This window comes from Heloderma suspectum, chromosome 5 (genome assembly GCF_057233095.1).
Source record: "Heloderma suspectum isolate Gila_16-S chromosome 5, 16-S_ref, whole genome shotgun sequence".
NCBI classification, from domain to species: domain Eukaryota; kingdom Metazoa; phylum Chordata; class Lepidosauria; order Squamata; family Helodermatidae; genus Heloderma; species Heloderma suspectum.
In genome coordinates, this window is record NC_139462.1 from 38256807 (window position 1) to 38274623 (window position 17817).

The following is a 17817-nucleotide window of genomic DNA, read 5'->3' on the forward strand; positions in this document are numbered from 1 at the left end:
AATGTGGAATTGTAAGGCCAACATATTCAGCAAGACAGAGATATTGAAGTTCCCAGATAGATCAAAAGTCACCTCTATTTTCCTACATGCAACCTAGCACTAGCAATATCCAGACAGAAGTGTTTCAAGAGGGGATCATTGACACTGAACATGGTGGCAAAAAGATGACAATTATCCTCTCCCACTGCAAAATAAGTTGTCTAGCATGGCATGTCCAACTGCAACTTCTGTTAAGAAATACACTTAATTGCAATTGACACATGCAATCGGTGGTGCTGTAGCAGCTTGCAAACAGAACGATGTGGATGCTGCCTGTGGCAATGTGCTTGTGTGAGACAACTTCCCAAGAGATTTCAGCTATTTCAACTATTTTAACCTGAGATGGCAACCTTCCTTTTTTGAGGCGTGTGTCTGCAAGGTGAAAAATCATCAGAATCTTGTAAGGGCTGCTACCACAGACAGTGTCCTGTGGTGCAAACTCCATGTGATTGCATTTCCCAAGCACCACTGACTGCATCTGTAGGACTCTACAGACAATACTAGCACAGAATTATAACAGCACTTTCCATGGACATCAACCAGGTGCTCTAATTAGCATCAGTTGCTGCAGGCACTTATTAGTGGCACTATTTATGGTGGGATTTACAAGACTTTCCTTTCTTAGCAGTGTTCCCTTCACACTCCTAACTGTTGTTATTTCTTTTTCTCTATTGCTATTTAAGGGCATACAACAATGCGATGTTTAGTATATTCTCTGCATGTTCGTCATGCACACCAAATGGGGAAAAAAATTCAACATGCTCCAAACATGCAACTATCACTTGAAACAAATCTTTACCTACCACACACATAAATGGATGATAAATATTACTTACATCAAGGCCAGGTTCACCATCTTTGCCCTATTAAACAACCATATAAATTATGTTAAGTTTGTGACTGGTAGCTGAAGTTGTGAAAGATATCTGCTAGGACTATTCAGATGTGCCATAATTGTACTGTGTGTAAAACACACCTGAATGTGCACCTGAATCTTTGGGTTTGGTTTAACAACGAGGCACAAAAACTCTCCATGATGGAAGCACTATAATGGACATTAAGCATAGTATACAAAATGAAGTGAATCACCTGAGTCAGCTAAGGTGGTGGAATTGCTAATGGTTTCTGTGAACAGTAACAGGCTTGATGACAGCCACTAAATTTAAGCTTAATCCTTATAAGATACGTGTACTGTTGGTGGGTGTTTTGTCTGATCTGGATGGTGACGCTTCACTTGTTTTGGATGGGGTTACACTTCCCTTACACTCCAGGAGAGAGCGGAGGACAGGAAGGCCTGGAGTGCTATGGTCCATGGGGTCACGAAGAGTCGGACACGACTGAACGACTAACAACAACACACTTCCCTTAAGGATTATGTATGCAGTCTGGGATGCTCACTGATCAAGCTTTGTAACTGGAGTCCCAAGTGGCATGTGTGGCATGGAACACCTCTCACCAGCTGCATCAGTTATCCAGAGATGACACTACTATAGTGTGATGTACATGGAGATGTCTTTGAAGATTGTTCAGAAACAGTCACCGGCTGTTGATTGGAACAAGTTGCTAAAATACATCTCACCAGTGTTTGAAAAGCTTCAAAGTTTTCAGTCTGTTTCCAAGCACAATTCAAAGCGCTGTGCTTATCTATAAACCCCCATATAGCTTGGGATCTTGGTACCTGAACAAATGTCACATCAACCTCCTTGTGCATTAAAGTCACTTATGGAAATCCTTCTCTGGGTGCACCCACCACCTTAGGTAACATGGGTAGAGGGATAGTGCCTTCTTAGTTATGGCTCTCTGCCTTTGAACATTCACCCCAGGGAAGCACACAAGGCATCTATGCTTAGGTCTTTTTGTTGTTCAGGAAGTCTTCAGTTAAAATGTCCTCTTCTCAGCAACGAAGAAACTCACAGTGTACTATTCTCTTAGCCACTTTCCCCCACAATCTTCAAAATGGGAATAACAACACTGACACTACTTTGAAAGTCTGCTGTAAGAGTTACTGAGATAAGTCATGTAACATGCTTTGAACCCTCAACCATGCTATATAAACATTAACAACCCAATTTGTTCATGTTTACTTGGAAGTAAATCCTACTTCACAAAAATTAAAACCAAATGGCACACAATAAAACGATATAAAATATATAGAACATTAAAACCACAATATAACAATACAACCACAGTAAAACCTAGCAGCAGTGCAGGAATTTAAAATACAGATTTAAAACAGCAAAGCTAAAAGTCTAAAAAGCTAAAATGCCTAGTAAAATAAAAAGGTCTTCACCTGGCGCCGAAAGGAATACAATGTAGGTGCCAGGTGAACCTCACTAGGGAGCTCATTCCACAGCCGGGGTGCCACAGCAGAAAACACCCTCCTCCTAGTAGCCACCCGCCTCACTTCCTTTGGCAGGGGCTCATGGAGAAGGGCCGCTGAGGATGATCTTAAGGTCCAGGCAGGCACATATGGGAGGAGACGATCCTTCAGATAGCCTGGCCCCAAGCCATTAAGGGCTTTAAAGGTTAATACCAACACTTTGAATCGGGCCCGGCAATGGACTGGCAGCCACTGCCACTGAAAAAGTACTGGTGTAATATGAGCTTGCTGGCCAGTCCCTGTTAGCAATCTTGCTGCCCTATTTTGGTGCTGCTGAAGTTTCCGGACCATTTTCAAAGGCAGCCCCACGTATAACGCATTGCAGTAATCCAGATGAGAAGTTATCAGAGCATGGATAACTGTAGCTAGGCTATCTCTGTCCAGATAAGGGCGTAGTTGGTATACCAGCCTAAGCTGATAAAAAGTGCTCCGTGCCACTGAGTTCACCTGTGCCTCAGGTGACAGTTCTGGATCCAAGAGCACCCCCAAATTACAAACGTGATCCTTTAGGGGGAGTGCAACCCCCTCCAGAACAGGTTGAATATCACCTAGCCAGACAGACAAACCACCCACTAACAGTACCTCTGTCTTGTCTGGATTGAGTTTCAGTTTATTGGCCCTCATCCAGTCCATTACCGTGCCCAGGCCCTGATTCAGAACAGCCACTGCCTCACCTGGGTTTGATGAGAAAGAGAGGTAGAGCTGAGTATCATCTGCATATGTTTTATTGTTGTATGCTGCCTTGGGAGGGCTTCTGCCCTGAAAGGTGGCCAAGGAATATAATAATGATGATGATGACGATGATGATGATACATGGAAAGACATCTTGGGGCGCAATCCTAACTAGACAGGCGGCCGTCTCCAACCTTGGAGGTAACCACCTATCCAAAGCAAGGCAGGAGAGGCACAGGGGGATCGTTCCCTCTGCGCCTCTCCTGCCTTGCTATTTTTCGCTAGACAGATGTTTTTGGCTATCTAGTGGTGGGGGGGCCAACCGGGAGAGGAAGCTGCCGTACGACACATAGGATGTGTCACATGCGCAGCTCCGCTCTCCCCGCCCTGGAACACCCCCAGCCTCACCCCTTTTCAGTCGCTCCATGCTCCTCTTCCGAGTGTGGAGGACGGAGCTTCTCCGTGCTGCCTCTGAAGCAGTGCGGACGAGGGGGGCAGTCGGAAATGAGCATATCCTATGGCCCTCTAGACAGTGTCCAACCCATTATTCTTATTTCTGCAAATTCAACACAACGTTACAAAATCAACCTGAATGTTGGAATATTTATCCCAAGAAAAAAACAACAGAATGCATCTTTCAAAGTTATCTTATATTGGATATAATAATGGAAAGCTACTTACTTTGAACAAAAATTAATAAACACTTTCAATAATTTGCAGTATAAAAATGTTATACCACCCACTTTCAGAGAACAAAGTCAGTTGGCACAAGGTATTTTATATAAAACAAGGATGCTGTAGTTATGTGTGTCAAATAAGAAACTATATCAAATTTCCCCCCAAATACAAAGAAAAGAATTGTAACAGCAAAGTATTTTGTATAAATGAAAGTTGATCACTCTTTTGTACTGATGACACGTCCGAGATCTTTAAGGAAAAATGACATGCTCCTGATAGATATTTCATTGACCTGAATTCCTGCTATTTCATTCTGGTGCCTAGAAACAAGTAATAAATAACACATGTACCACACAATGGAAATGGCAAGAGTTCTCAAAGAGGGTCACTCTTAATTCTGGCTTTTCTCATTGTTAGTTTATGTCAGAACTACTCTATTATTTTACCATAGATGCATGTGGGAGTATGAATCTGTCTAAACTTGAGATAAGAAGTTGCTTCATGAGCAGTGACCTTGTACTACTTAAACTAATTGCATTTCTCTATGATGAATGGTCATAAAACACAGTAAGATTAAATCAAGGATTTCTTAAAACTGCACTTTCTAAAAGCGTTGTGTAACTTACAGGCAAGCCATATGGTCCTCTAGGCCCAGGGTCTCCTGTAACTCCCTTTTCACCCTAAAATAAAATATAAAAAATGTTCATTCTAAATGGCAAAAAGTTTGTTTTTAATTATGCCATTTATTTATTTGTTTGCTACACTTATACTCTACCCTTCCTCCAAGGCTCAGTACTGTACATTTGAAGTTATTGTGTTTACCCACCTCACAAAAACCTGTGAAATCAGTTAAAGTGAGAGATCATGACTGGCCTAAGATGATCCAATGTATTTCATATCTTGAGGGAAAACATGAACATTACATGGGAGGTCCCTGACTGGATCTCCCAACATTTTTTTAAAAAACTGAAATACAGCTGCAGAGGGCTGCCATTTTTTATTTTAGTTTTGGAAGCATCAATATGGAAGGAAGAATGTTAAACTGCCCCCTACCTAACCATGTTCCCAATCAAAATTTGTTCCCCCAGGCTGATTTTGCCCTGCAAGGTCAAAAATAGCGGTACCTGCATTTTCTCCTCCAAGTGCAAATAGTCGCTTGCAGGGTGGGACTAATTTCAATTGGAAGAGCATGTGGTGGTGGAAGGGTTAAATAGCTCCTCCTCCCTATTTGCACTTCTAAAAAAAGTGGTGGCACCCTTTAAGCACAGCACAGCTCTGCTATGTAACATGTACAAAGTTGGCCTGGGGTGGAAATTTGAACCTTGGTGTCACTGATCCAAGTTCAGCCCTCTCGCCTCTACATAACACTGTTTCTAGGGTACAATAAGTTATTTCAGGAAGGAAAGCCTGTACCAAATATATCAGATCCTTTAATGAAATGATATCAGTTTCTTTTATTTTCCATCATTTTTAACAGAATGTATAACAGTGATGTGCCTCAATGTTCACACAGGGCTAAGTAACAGGAGTTTCCCTTCCCTTTCTTCCCCCTGCGGCCCTCCCCGCATATCCCCCAAATCTGTTTCAGAAGTCTCCCAAGCCTTGGGAGCAGATTTGTGTGTGTGTGTGTGTGTGTGTGTGGGGTACTAGCAGCGGGTGACCGGCCAGATGGGCGATCAAGAAATGTAATTAATTAATTAATTAATTAATTCAGGGGGGAGACGAAATTTGATCTGCTAGTGGGTGTGCATTCCACTGGTGGAAAGACGTGATTGTATACAACCTACAGACAAAAACTGATACTTATCAATGTACCGTAGCTCTTGAAGTTTATACCTGAATACTCTGGTTTGTACCTGAATGTAGAATGGTCACCCATTTTAGAGCTCCAAGACAACATATACAACTGCTTCCTAGACTTTCTGTTGCGCTTCATGATAAGATCTCAGTTCTTAGAATCAGTTTATGTTACTGTAAAATACATGCCAATTCTTTTTAATATTATTTTTGCTTAGTGATAAGTTACCAGAGATTACTAATATTAGTAGAGGTTCAATTCCCTTTTAACCATTGCAGGAACAATTTTTTTTTAAAAGCCATTAGATTTAAAAAGTTGAACCTTTTAATGATTTGGCAGTTTTATTATTATAACTTTTGGAATAGATCTTAGTAGAGCGAACAGAATTAAATATACTGCACTGACACATATCTCAGTAAAAGAAAGAAATTTTCCACGATTTTTAAAAGGCATTTGAGAAGATCTTAAACATGCACTCACTCTGTCTCCTTTTGGACCTGCAAGACCATGCGGACCAACTGGGCCATCCATACCCTGAAAGTTTAAACCAACAGGATCTGATTAAAAAGTTGAAAATCAAGTTTTATATTTAGCCAAGGACTTCATTAGAATCAGGTTTCATGACAATGGTTGAGAATATGGGCTGGATTTTAGTAGTGAGGGCAACTGAGTGTCATTCCTGAGAAGGAATGATTCTGAGTGTGTGGAGATAGCAGCTCAGATTCAGATTGGGAACAGCCAGAACTGGGGGAGGTTTCCTCCCTAGTGAACTCAGATATGGACAGGTGTTCTTCTCAGGAACTTGGCTTGCAGACGGCTCGACCTGAAGGCCCTCCCCTTTCCTCCCCTGTGAGAACCCAGGTTTTGGAGGAGGAGGAGAGTGCGGGGTGTGACCTAAGGGATGCTAGAGTCCGGCACAGAGCGAAGCAGGAAAAGTTAGAGGCAAAGCTCAGACGTTCTACCCAGTTGGCTATGCATGATAGCCTACATAGGGGGGCACAACTCTAAGGGAGGGGCATTCCCCCCTAAGTTATTCTGGCCTGCAAGTTCTTGTTCAAACTGCCAGCAATGTCTCTGATTCCCACTTGTCACTTCTACTGATATTCATAATTATGTAGAGTAGCTGTTTACTTTTGTAGTCTGAGAGTCTCTGAGGATTTGCCTTTGTAAGGAACCTGGTAGCTAACTAATAAAGTAGTGAGCCTGAAGCCTGGTGCCTTGGAGTGTGTGATTGCCAACGGAGAGAACCAAGGGACCTGACAGCGAGCTCCAAATCCCTCTGGTGGAATCAAAAATCCCACCTGTATTTTGTTAAGCTCCATAATGCTTCTTACCATCTCAATCATCTTTACTTTGTTGTTTTAGCTTAGCTGATTTACAGAAGTTTTAAATAGTAGAGGCAGATTCTTCTAGTTAAGGGGTTAAACAAAAGGACGTAGACAAATAATTTTGAAAAACCATGCAGAATTCACATAAAGACCCATAAGGATAGATGGCAAGCTTAATGGAGGAGCATTTGAATTCACAGCTATGATGGCCTTCCAACCCTACTATTCTATGATTCTATGGTATTTCTTAATGTTTCCATAATTAGAAAGCTCAAACATTTGCAGTAGGGCTTCAAGACAGAACCATAATACCTTTTAACTTAGTGTAACCCCAGCCTAATGCAGGTGGTCTAAAATATCAATCTGGGCTTGTTCTGAGCATTGCAAACTTTAGGTTTCTGTTGCTGAAGCCAGAGAGAGAACTGCAAGCAAAAGAAAAAGAAGGCTAGACCACACACCCAAATCAAATAGCAGTTTTCCTAACATGGCCTTTGAAAGATGGATTCCTTAACAAAGCAACAGTGATCAGGTCAATGTACACTGAGAAAGATAAGGGTGGTGCATTGCATTCTCATGGCCATTTTTTTCTGCAAAATGATGATTTTAATTATTATACTGTAGCCTGATCTTGCATCACATCACCTGTCATGGATTGGGCCTTTTAATCACATGCACTAGCCATATGTTACAAGTTTGTCTAGATAGCTATATAACAGGGTTAGTTACAGTCAACATTTCACATTGGAAAACTATATAGTCTAAAGCTCTTTCCATCTCCAAGTTTGCTAGCCTTTCATTAACAAGGGTTCCTCCTTCAAATAGAACATAAGCTGTCTAGTCAATTTTGTGACAGTAGAAGCAGCAGCAGCAGAACCAGTACCACACTATAAACAAGACAAAACTGTCCGCTGTAGATTTGGAAGTGAAGCATGTAGATTTGGTACTGTATTATGACATAGGAACACAAGGGACTCACCCGGGGTCCTGGCTTTCCGTCTAAGCCAGATGCTCCCTGTATGGTTAAGGGGAAGCATAGATGATAGGGATAACACGAATGACAAGAATGCGAGATTAGTATGTGGTGATGATGAACAAGTACAACTTCTATTTTTCACAGAATACACACTGTTACAGGGTTCTGGAATAAGTATCACAGTACTTCATTAGGTTAGTTATAATGTACACATAACATGAAGTCTGATTCCCTTTGCGATGGGTCTATATTAAGGTAATCACACTGTTTTTTAGTGGAATTGCTCAATTTCATGAGATCAGAATAAGTCCCTAGACGTATTAGTGCTACAAAATTCACATGTTATCATTGACTTGTTTGTACGGAGCATCAGAAACAAAATGGACTCTCATGAGAATGGCATTATGATACCAGAAAAATACTTAAACTCTTAAAGAATGCTTCTGTTTCTTCACTGTATTAAAACGTATAACATTTCCTGGGCAAACCAATGCAAAGGTTTGCACTGCCAATGGCTTGTGGTTGTGCAACATCAATCCATTAAAATCAGACTTTTTTTTACCAGTCACTTCAGTAGGATGTGGACTTTGCCCATCATAAAATATCTGAAAAGTTTGTACTCTTCATTCTGGCATTGTTGGGGAATAGATGACCCCTGGTGGATATTATGTGAAGAAAATAAGCCTAATGCTACCAAATTTCAAAAATGTTACAGCTGCAGTCTTGAATTGAAGAAGTCAGATGGTTTCACTTGAAAGAACCAGCATCTATGAACTCAGTGCCCCTCAAGTATTTTAAAGACCTTGATCATGATCCAAGCAGAGTTAGGCATTTTAAGTCCCCCGATTTCAGTAGAAGAGAGTTGTCCCTGCTGAATTCACATTGAATATCCTTTAAAAGGCTTCACTTTGATCAGATCATCTCTTAGTTACACTCTCAATTATTTTAAATACTTTTGACCATCTTCCATTTCACTATGTGAAGTTTCTACTGAAACGGAGAGTTAAAGGATTTGTTTGTATTTAGGGAATTATGAAGCTCGCAGAAACCAAATATTGTTATTCCTCTCAACATTGTCACTTAAGACAATCTTGAGCATGTCATGTGAAAATATGTTTTTAATGAGCTTTCACTGAAGACAAATTATGAGTACTACCAACAAGAACGATTCCAAAATAATCAAATCAGAAAAAGTCCCCCTATTCACGAGCAAAGGAAAAATACTTAAAATTATATGAGCTAGCTTCTTAGTACTTTGATCAGAAATATTTCAACCATTTATTATAAATGCAACCACTGAACCCAAGCAAAATGCACTGAAGACATAGGGAAATACATACATATATGTATGGTTAATATCACACAGTATCAAACAATTGTCAAACAAAGGCATGATTAATATGGAAGATCATGGTACTGTAACACTGTTGACACTGTCAAATAACAAAAAAATAAAAATAAAACCAACAACTGACAGAACTGTATATGATGGGATGATACAAGAACAGACTCTGGATAAAAAAAAAACCCCACAAGACTGGTATTCTACTCCAACATGAGATAGCTTTATATTTGCTATTGAGTAAACCAGAGTTTTTGGTTGAAAATAGAAAGAGAAGTTTGCAATTTGCACTGAAATTGAATAAGTATTTTACTTACTGGAAGACCAAGGGGCCCTCTGTCACCCTTGTGACCTGGTTCACCCTTCAATCCTTTTAGACCATTTAACCCTGGTTCACCCTAAATGTAAAAATATAAATGCTATTTTTGGGGATGCTGACAGGGTTATTTAAGCTGGGACAGAAAAGAGCCAGTTAGGGACATGGGTGCAAACTCCAGTTCTTTAGCACAATTGGTTCTGTTGAGTAAATTTTACAATTTCCTCTTCATCCATAATGATAAAATATATAGAGGAATGATAGTGATCCATATTAAAATAGATGTATAGAACTACTGTAATAATTTTGCATATTCAAATGATAATAATCTCAAAACATTCTTAAATAACCCAAGTCATTTATAATTGAAATGACTTATTGTTTATTCGGATGGATTCCAAGACCACTTATCATCTGGAAGCTAAAGAAATCAGAAAAAGGGAAATTTCATTTGACCAACCAAAATTAGGAGCTGCTCAGTGCTGCATTGTGATCCTTAAGCAGCTTTTTTCTTCTCATGGCAAACTGGAATGTGCAGTACCTCATGGAAAGATATTCTAAACCTTTAAGCATGCTCAGTTTAACAGAGGAAGATGGGATATGCATTTTAAGGAACCATGATATAATGATCTCCAAAAAGGTGATTACACTTATTGCCAATAAAAGTTAGTAAACTTCCCATGTTTATGAATTTTCAAATGAGATGCTATATTAAAAACCAGAGGTTAAAGATTTACCTAGGCTCTTTGAGAGTATGTCCTCTTTGCAACATAGGCTAACAATCCAGTAGTGACAAGACACTTTTCCTGCACAAGCCCTCTGGGAGTTATCCAAGAACATTGTTACTATATTTTTGATTGTGAGGGCAATGTCCACACTAAAATTTAAACCAGTTCCAAGTCAATTTAATTGTCATGGCTCCCAAGCGAAGCAATCCTGGCACTGCAGCTTTCTTTCTTTCAAATATTTATACAGATAAATACACTCAGAGAACTACAACGCCAACATTCCATTGCTTGAAGAAGCTAGCAATTCCTAACAAATAATTACCAGCACGCTTAAAAATGGCAATTCTCAGGGTACTTCGTGTGAAGCTGGGACAGTTCAATTGGCTTCAATCCAGTTAAAAGCTGTACTGTAAATGTGCCTTTCCAAGAATTTAAAGCAAACTTGGACATGAACTGTTGTAAGTGAATTGTTCCCAGTACCATCCTACAATGAAACTGAAATACAAAAATAATATACCAACCCTGCCGAATGGAATTTAATTGAAATTCTAAAGAAGTTGACAGGCATAAACTTTTGTATTTTTGTCTGAACTAATACCCCATAACCCTCAAGTGATATCTTTACTAAGTTAAAAAAAGCAGTTTAAAATGTATTTGGAGATACCTTTGAGTAGATATGTATAGGATTATGCTATTAAAGTTGTAGAAACAAAAACTACAGGATTTGGGGTTTGGAGAATCTCAAAGAGGAAAAGTTCCATTAAAATGGTTCGGCTTAGATTAGTACTAGTGCTGGCATGAGAGACAAGACTGAAAAATGTAATGCATTTTGTGATTCTCCAGTGCTAGGTTATGGCTGCAACTCATTTTATTCTTCTTTTTAAAAATAAAATAGAATAAAATAAATCTAATTATAAAAATGTATTCCTGTAAAATGTTTTAAAAGCTAGATGGTGGAATGAAGTTGCACTAAGTTCTTTCATATACATATTCCTTCAGTTATGCCTCTGAAGCATCTAATGTTAAAATGTGTGTGCGTATGCAATATACACATTATTTCCCATACATCAGGAGTAATGCTTCCAGCAGTACCAATGGGCTCTTGACTGGTCTAGACTCTTCGTTAGGAATATATTTAAGCACTTGGTTTTTCAAATATGAGAACATGGACAGAAACATTTAGAAAGAACTTATTATAAAGACAGGAAAAGAAGGAAGCTTGAGTAGGAAGGATTAGAAAGAATGAAAGACAAAGGTGAAGAAGAAAATATCTGGAAATGATTTTACTTTACTTAAGTGCATAGCACACTCATCCTCTGTTGTTCTAAGCTTAAGTGTAAGGTAGTTCCAAATGGCATAGCTTGAAATTCTCACCAGACAACTAGATGTTTTTACTGGCTTCTATAATTAACATTATAGAAAGCTAATTCAGCTTATGGTGATGTGGAACAGACACAGGAAATTGCCATAAATCCTTACATTTAAAAGTATGCTGTAATGTTTTATTCTAAGCAGCTGCTTAAAGGTTTAAGAATATATATATATATATATATATATATATATATATATATATATAATTAACAGAAAAGTGAGACAAAGGACAAAACATGAGTGCATGCTTCGACATGATTAATGAGAATGACAGCGTAACAAATTAACATATTGAAGTTAGTTGTGGCCTGGATTCTTTTACCTTTGGGCCTGGTAATCCATGAGGTCCCTAAAAATGAAAATTCAATCATTACAGGGGGCATTTGTAGACTGATCTTTGCTAATGGGGGTTGTGAGAGTCTAAAAGTTTATTAAGTAGTAATCCCTAATTACTTGGCAAACCCCTAACTAGACAAGACAAACAGAATGAAACTCTGAAACAGCTTTCAGCTCCAATCAATTTCCCAAAGGTTCTGAGAGAATGATTCTGAGAGCACCCCGACTCCGACCCCCAATTTCAGATGTTATAATTTGCCTTCCACCAGTACAACTTCCACCAGTACATCAGATCACACTTGATACCACTTCTACATGCCTCTCTCCCAACCCCACCTGCCCCTCCAACCCCCTGATATATCCTCCTTCCACAGCCTCCAGAAAGATAAATATTTTTTCCTTTGGAATGACCTAGGAATTGACAGAAGTCCCACTTTGGCCTCCTTGTACATATTGCTTTAATTCATGAAACACTGCAGCAAAAGAATGGCTGAAAAGACTTACCATGGGGCCTGGTGGACCATGTGGGCCTGGAGGTCCTGGCGGTCCTATGATCTACATATGAAACCAATACAATTAGTTCATATCGACACATGTTCACCTGCCTTTTTAGAAAACCCCATTCATTTCCATTATCTTGGAAGTTTTACACTTTAATGCTGCAGTCCTATGCATGTTTTACTTAGGAGTAAGCCTTCTAAGTTCAGTGAGGCTGACTCCCAGGATTTCAGCCTAAATATGACAACATGTGATATCTGTCAGACCATTTAATAAACAACAGTGGGGCATAATCCATATAAATATTTGTCAAAAGTGGGCATTCCAGTTCAAGAGATGAGGTACCAGTTTGTTCACAGAATAATTGCTACTATCATCTGATATCCTGAGTTTGTTGTCAGCAATGCTAATGCACTGTTGCTTTGTATCAACTTGAAGAACATCTTTAATTGACTCTGCCTATTGGCCCGTACAAAGGAGGCAATATACAGCATTAGAGAACCAAGACTATATATTTATGAAAGCACTGAAATAGCATGTCAAGACTTACAGAGGGACCTTGAGGACCTGGCAAGCCAACATCTCCTTTTTCTCCTTTCATGCCATTGGATCCCTAAAAAATTATAAATGAATTACTGAACAATACTTTCATCTTATCAGCTCATGAATTTTGTCTAGCTGAAGGACATATTTTATGATGTTACTTCCATTTATGATTTCAACTACATAATTTATTTTGCTTTCCACCCACAACCTTTCACGCACACCAAAACTGATCAGCAGCTCAAAACTATCAGTAGGATCCGACATGCATCTGCTCATCTTTCCTGTATGCAGTGAGACTCCATTGGTGGCTATTAATATGAAACAGGTTTTTCACAGAATAACTGCACAGAATAATATTGATAGATCAGACTAGCTGCCAATAATCAATTACATGTCATGCAAATGTCAGAGTAAAGGTAAAGATTTCAGACAGGTTTATGAAACATTTCCCTCATATGTAATAATTGCACTCAGAATTTAAACTCACGTTTACACAATTACTTAAAATATGTTATGATGTAATCTTGTTCTTAAATATATTTTATGTTAATCCCAGTAAAATATATGTTTACAAAGAAAGAATTTTTGGTCAGTTCCTGTGCAATCTGGTGTCTCTTCTTATAACATTTTTTCCCGCCCTCCACACTGTGTTCAATTAACTTATTTCTTCTCAGTTTCACTAATTTACTTGGTCAATACTGGGTTAAAAAAGGCCAATTGGTTTTCCCATCAAAGCAGTTAATATTTCCAAAGGATTATTTATCAAACCATGAATAGAAGGACATGCTGTGACGTATCAAATTTTTGGTCTATCGTTCATACTTCCCACTTGGTTCTGGAGTATATTTTTATCTTTTTATTTATTTATTTATTTTTTAAAATTCTTGGCTGCCTTTCAGAGCAGAAGCCCTCCCAAGATGGCTTACAGCAATAAAATACATAAAACCAATTAAAATATTAAAAGTGATTAAAAACATAAACACACTAAAATAGCAATAAAAACCTAGGGATGTACGAAAGTCACTTACCTTTTCGAAGGGTGACATTTGTGGTGGGGGTAGGCGCTCCGTCCCTCCCCCCGAAATTCTGGCCGGGGAGGGAGGCGCTCTGTCCCTACCTCCCAAAATTCTGGCCAGCCGGCTCCGCTCCGTAGGGATTCTGCGGAGCTGCCGGCCGGCTCCACCAGCGGCCGGACATCCAGCTGCTGGCTAGCAGGGATGCAATGGCGGCGGCCATAGCCGCTGCCGTTTGCGTCCCTGCAGTCAGCTGTGATAGGCTACGTAAATGTTTACGTAGCCTATCACGGCTGATTTAAAAGAAAAAAAAATGCACGTACGCAAATGGCGGTGCCCATGGGCGCCGCCATTTGCATTCCTTATTTTTGCACATCTTAGTCTACATAAACATTTACGTAGACTAAGACAGCAAAAATAAGGGGAACGCAAAAAGCGTAGCGTCTACGCTATTTGCGTTCCCCTTATTTTCACCATCTTAGTCTACGTAAATGTTTACATAGACTAAGACGTGCCAAAATAAGGAACGCAAATGGCGGCGCCCATGGGCACCGCCATTTGTGTACACGCTTCCCCCCCCCAAAGTCAGCCGTGATAGGCTACGTAAACATTTACGTAGCCTATCACGGTGTTTTTAAAAAATTTAGCCATGATAGGCTACGTAAAGATTTACGTAGCCTATCATGTTTTTTTGTTTTTGTTTTTTTTAACTGGAAATGGCAGCAGCAGCAGCCGGTTGGAAGACCGGCCGCCGCCGCTGCCGCTGCTGAACCACTGCCAGAGCCGCCGCCACCAGGAAGATCTGCCTAAGGTAAGTCCCGTCCCAGGGGGGTGGTGGTGGGGTGGCAGACCATTCCGCCACCGATTTCAGGGGGCCGAATGCGCTGGCATTCGGCCTCCCCGAGATTTGTGGCGAAATTCTCTGACATCCCTATAAAAACCACAATAAAAGCAGAGAATAAAACCAGCAGGAACAACAACGGCAATAATAGCAACAACAGCAGTCATAGCAAATGAAGACCACGGTAAAATAATATGTTTTCAAGGCCTTCTTAAAAGCCTGCAATGATGGAGCATGGCAGACCTCCAATGGCAACTTGTTCCCAAGGTGAGGGGCCACTGCAGAGAAGGCCCTCACATGTGTGGTCACCCCTTCCATTAATACTACACTAGCATTCCCTTGCTGCCCCCTATGCCTGGAACTCTCTTTCCAGAAGGAGGTGCCATCTTTCTCTTCCTCTTCCTATGTGTTGCCACTTCTCTCTTCCTTCAAAGTTTTCCTTAAAACCCTCCTTTTTACTGAAGCCTTTGGCTGCACCACTTAATTCTCATCCCCTCAAACTAAGCAAAAGTAAATGTCACTAGGTGTGTACATATTTACTCCCACTGCTACCCCACTGCCTCTGTTGTACTCTCTTTCTGTCAACATGGAGAAGATTCTAAGCTCTATGTGGGAGGGACCTTTCTCTTTATGTTTCTCTTTGTGCAAAGCACTATACTGGTGGAATGATGATGTTGATGATGATTGACTTTGAGAATAAGTGGACGCTGAAGTGGTCACTAACAATGCTGCTACTTCTTAGCAAAGACATTTTAAAGACACTTACTGGCAATCCTGGAAGTCCAATTCCTCCTTTTTCTCCTGGTATTCCGGGGTCGCCCATATCACCCCTTGAGCCTTCAGGCCCCTGAAACAGCACATTCATGAAAATGAATCCTACATTGCTGGAACATTGAAAATCAAGCCCAGAGCAGAATAACACAGTAAATCCACAACCATATTTGAGTTATTTATTGGCATTAGTTATCACATATCTTTGGCTGTATCTTTCATTCCTGAAGGGTAATGACAAGAAGAAAAAAGGAAAAAGAAAATGGCCACAGCAAAAGTCATGCTTCTATTTATTTATATATTTCTAATTTATGTCTGTCTGTCTGTCTGTCTGTCTATCTCTTTTATTCTGTGTGTTTTTTAACTGAGCAACATATTATAAGTTCCTCTGATCTGCAATAAGAGTTGTTGTTTGAGTACCTGCTCCCCATCAGCACCTGGTAATCCTGGGGATCCGGGTTCACCCTGAAAAGTGAAAATCCAACTGCATTAGTTTCACTGTGTTGTTATTATTTGGAATATACCATAGTTTAATGCTGTGTGAATAAGCCTGCTTGATCCTTGGGCTCATGTATTTACCCCTCTCCTCCTCTGGAGCAGCCAAAAGGAGGATCAGAAGCATCTGCTTCCAGAGTTTGTAATTTCATCTGAACTGGGAACTCTGATACTTTTAAATTAAACTACGGTTTATTGAAACAAGCCAGATCATAAACCATGGTTTGATCTTGGCTTGTCTCAACAAACCAGTTTGTACTTTTCAAATGTAATAATAAACTGCAGTTAATATAAAACAGGAAGTAGATGCCTCCAATCTCATTCTCATGACTTCACAGGAAGAGGAGAGTGCAGGAAGAAGCATGTGAGCCTAACTCTTGAGCAAGCTTATTCATGTAGTGATAAACTATGGTTTAGCGTTACTTCCAAACTGTGTCAATATGAATTCATTATGTTGGTTTATAATAATCCCACATGATATGAATATGCAACCTGATAAAACAACTCAAAATATAGAATCAAAGGACTTTCATACTACAGAGAATATGTAAGAAAGATGCTGGGATACCTACTCACCTACTTGTTGTCTCACCTACTCTCTTCCTTGTATGAATTATTCTTGCAAATTTCATTTCATTTCTTACATTTCTCTACCGTCCAATAGCCAAAGCTCTCAAATATCACAAACTATCTGAATTTTGCTCCTGTGTGATCAAATAACCTATTGAAAAACTTACATTCTAACTTTGGTAGGGTCAGACTTTGGTATTGCCTTTGATATTATCAAATCTATTGGTGGTTTATGAGAAAGCCAGCATACACCTTCCCCTTCATCCTGCCATGATAAGAGAGCACCTGCCACTCTCACATATGTTTCTGAAGGTGCTTAATTTTATGTCAAATGATAAACATAACATTAACTATGTCTTTTTCCCCACGACACTGAATAAGATATTAGCCAGGATCCAAGAGGATGTGGGGAAAATTTGGAAGCCATCCACCTCAATTACATCTCTCACTCCCACAGGAACTGACACACAATGTGGAGAAATGTGGAGGTCTCCAGGAGTGGCCTCCAATACAGCTCGAGGAGCTGTGATCGGAACAGAAAATTAAGGGTACTCTGTGTTTGTGGAAGCTCTTGGGACTCTTCGGATAACAGAAATACCTTCTATTGGCCTAGCTCAAAATCTGTAATCTTTTCGGCAACACAAGATTCTTCGTAAGGAAACAATGCCAAAAATAACATGAGACGGTGTATGGTTATCTATAGATGTTTGCTTTAAGACTAAGTTATTTCAGGAGTACAAAGAAATTAACTGATAATAGATAAAAAGATGCCCCAGATTTCCGGTCTTCTAATAACAAATGTCCAATACATTAATTGCTTAATATTGAAAGAAATATTTTTATTTGGTGTTACCTGAACTGCACAAAAGTCTTGTAAGATCCTAAGCTCGCAATGGAAGACACTTCACACTTATTTATAAAATTCTCCTTAGTGCTGTTTATACATTTAGAAGCACTACATGAAAACTAATGAGGAATAGGTTCCAATGTTTTCATAATTAAATACATAAACTGTGTTAGCTCACCTTTGCCCCTTGCAATCCTTGGGGTCCAGGTGGGCCTGGAGGACCCTAAATACAACAAACAATTCACTTTTTAATATGGTACCATCCAGATCGCCAT

The 17817-nt window shown here is 39.6% G+C and overlaps 1 protein-coding gene across 1 annotated transcript in view; it reads right to left on the reverse strand.

Annotated features, from left to right (window-relative positions):
* The window catches only part of LOC146343794 (uncharacterized), a 116146-nt gene that overhangs the window by 14405 nt on the left and 83924 nt on the right, over window positions 1-17817 (reverse strand). The window contains exons 17-27 of the mRNA XM_084859753.1: window positions 17721-17765; window positions 16051-16095; window positions 15626-15706; window positions 13010-13072; window positions 12466-12516; window positions 11948-11974; window positions 9528-9608; window positions 7872-7907; window positions 6048-6101; window positions 4396-4449; window positions 876-902 (exon numbers count right to left, since the gene is read on the reverse strand). Of these exons, the coding sequence (XP_084715879.1) occupies window positions 876-902; window positions 4396-4449; window positions 6048-6101; window positions 7872-7907; window positions 9528-9608; window positions 11948-11974; window positions 12466-12516; window positions 13010-13072; window positions 15626-15706; window positions 16051-16095; window positions 17721-17765 (564 nt within the window). The remainder of the gene's footprint in view (window positions 1-875; window positions 903-4395; window positions 4450-6047; window positions 6102-7871; window positions 7908-9527; window positions 9609-11947; window positions 11975-12465; window positions 12517-13009; window positions 13073-15625; window positions 15707-16050; window positions 16096-17720; window positions 17766-17817) is intronic.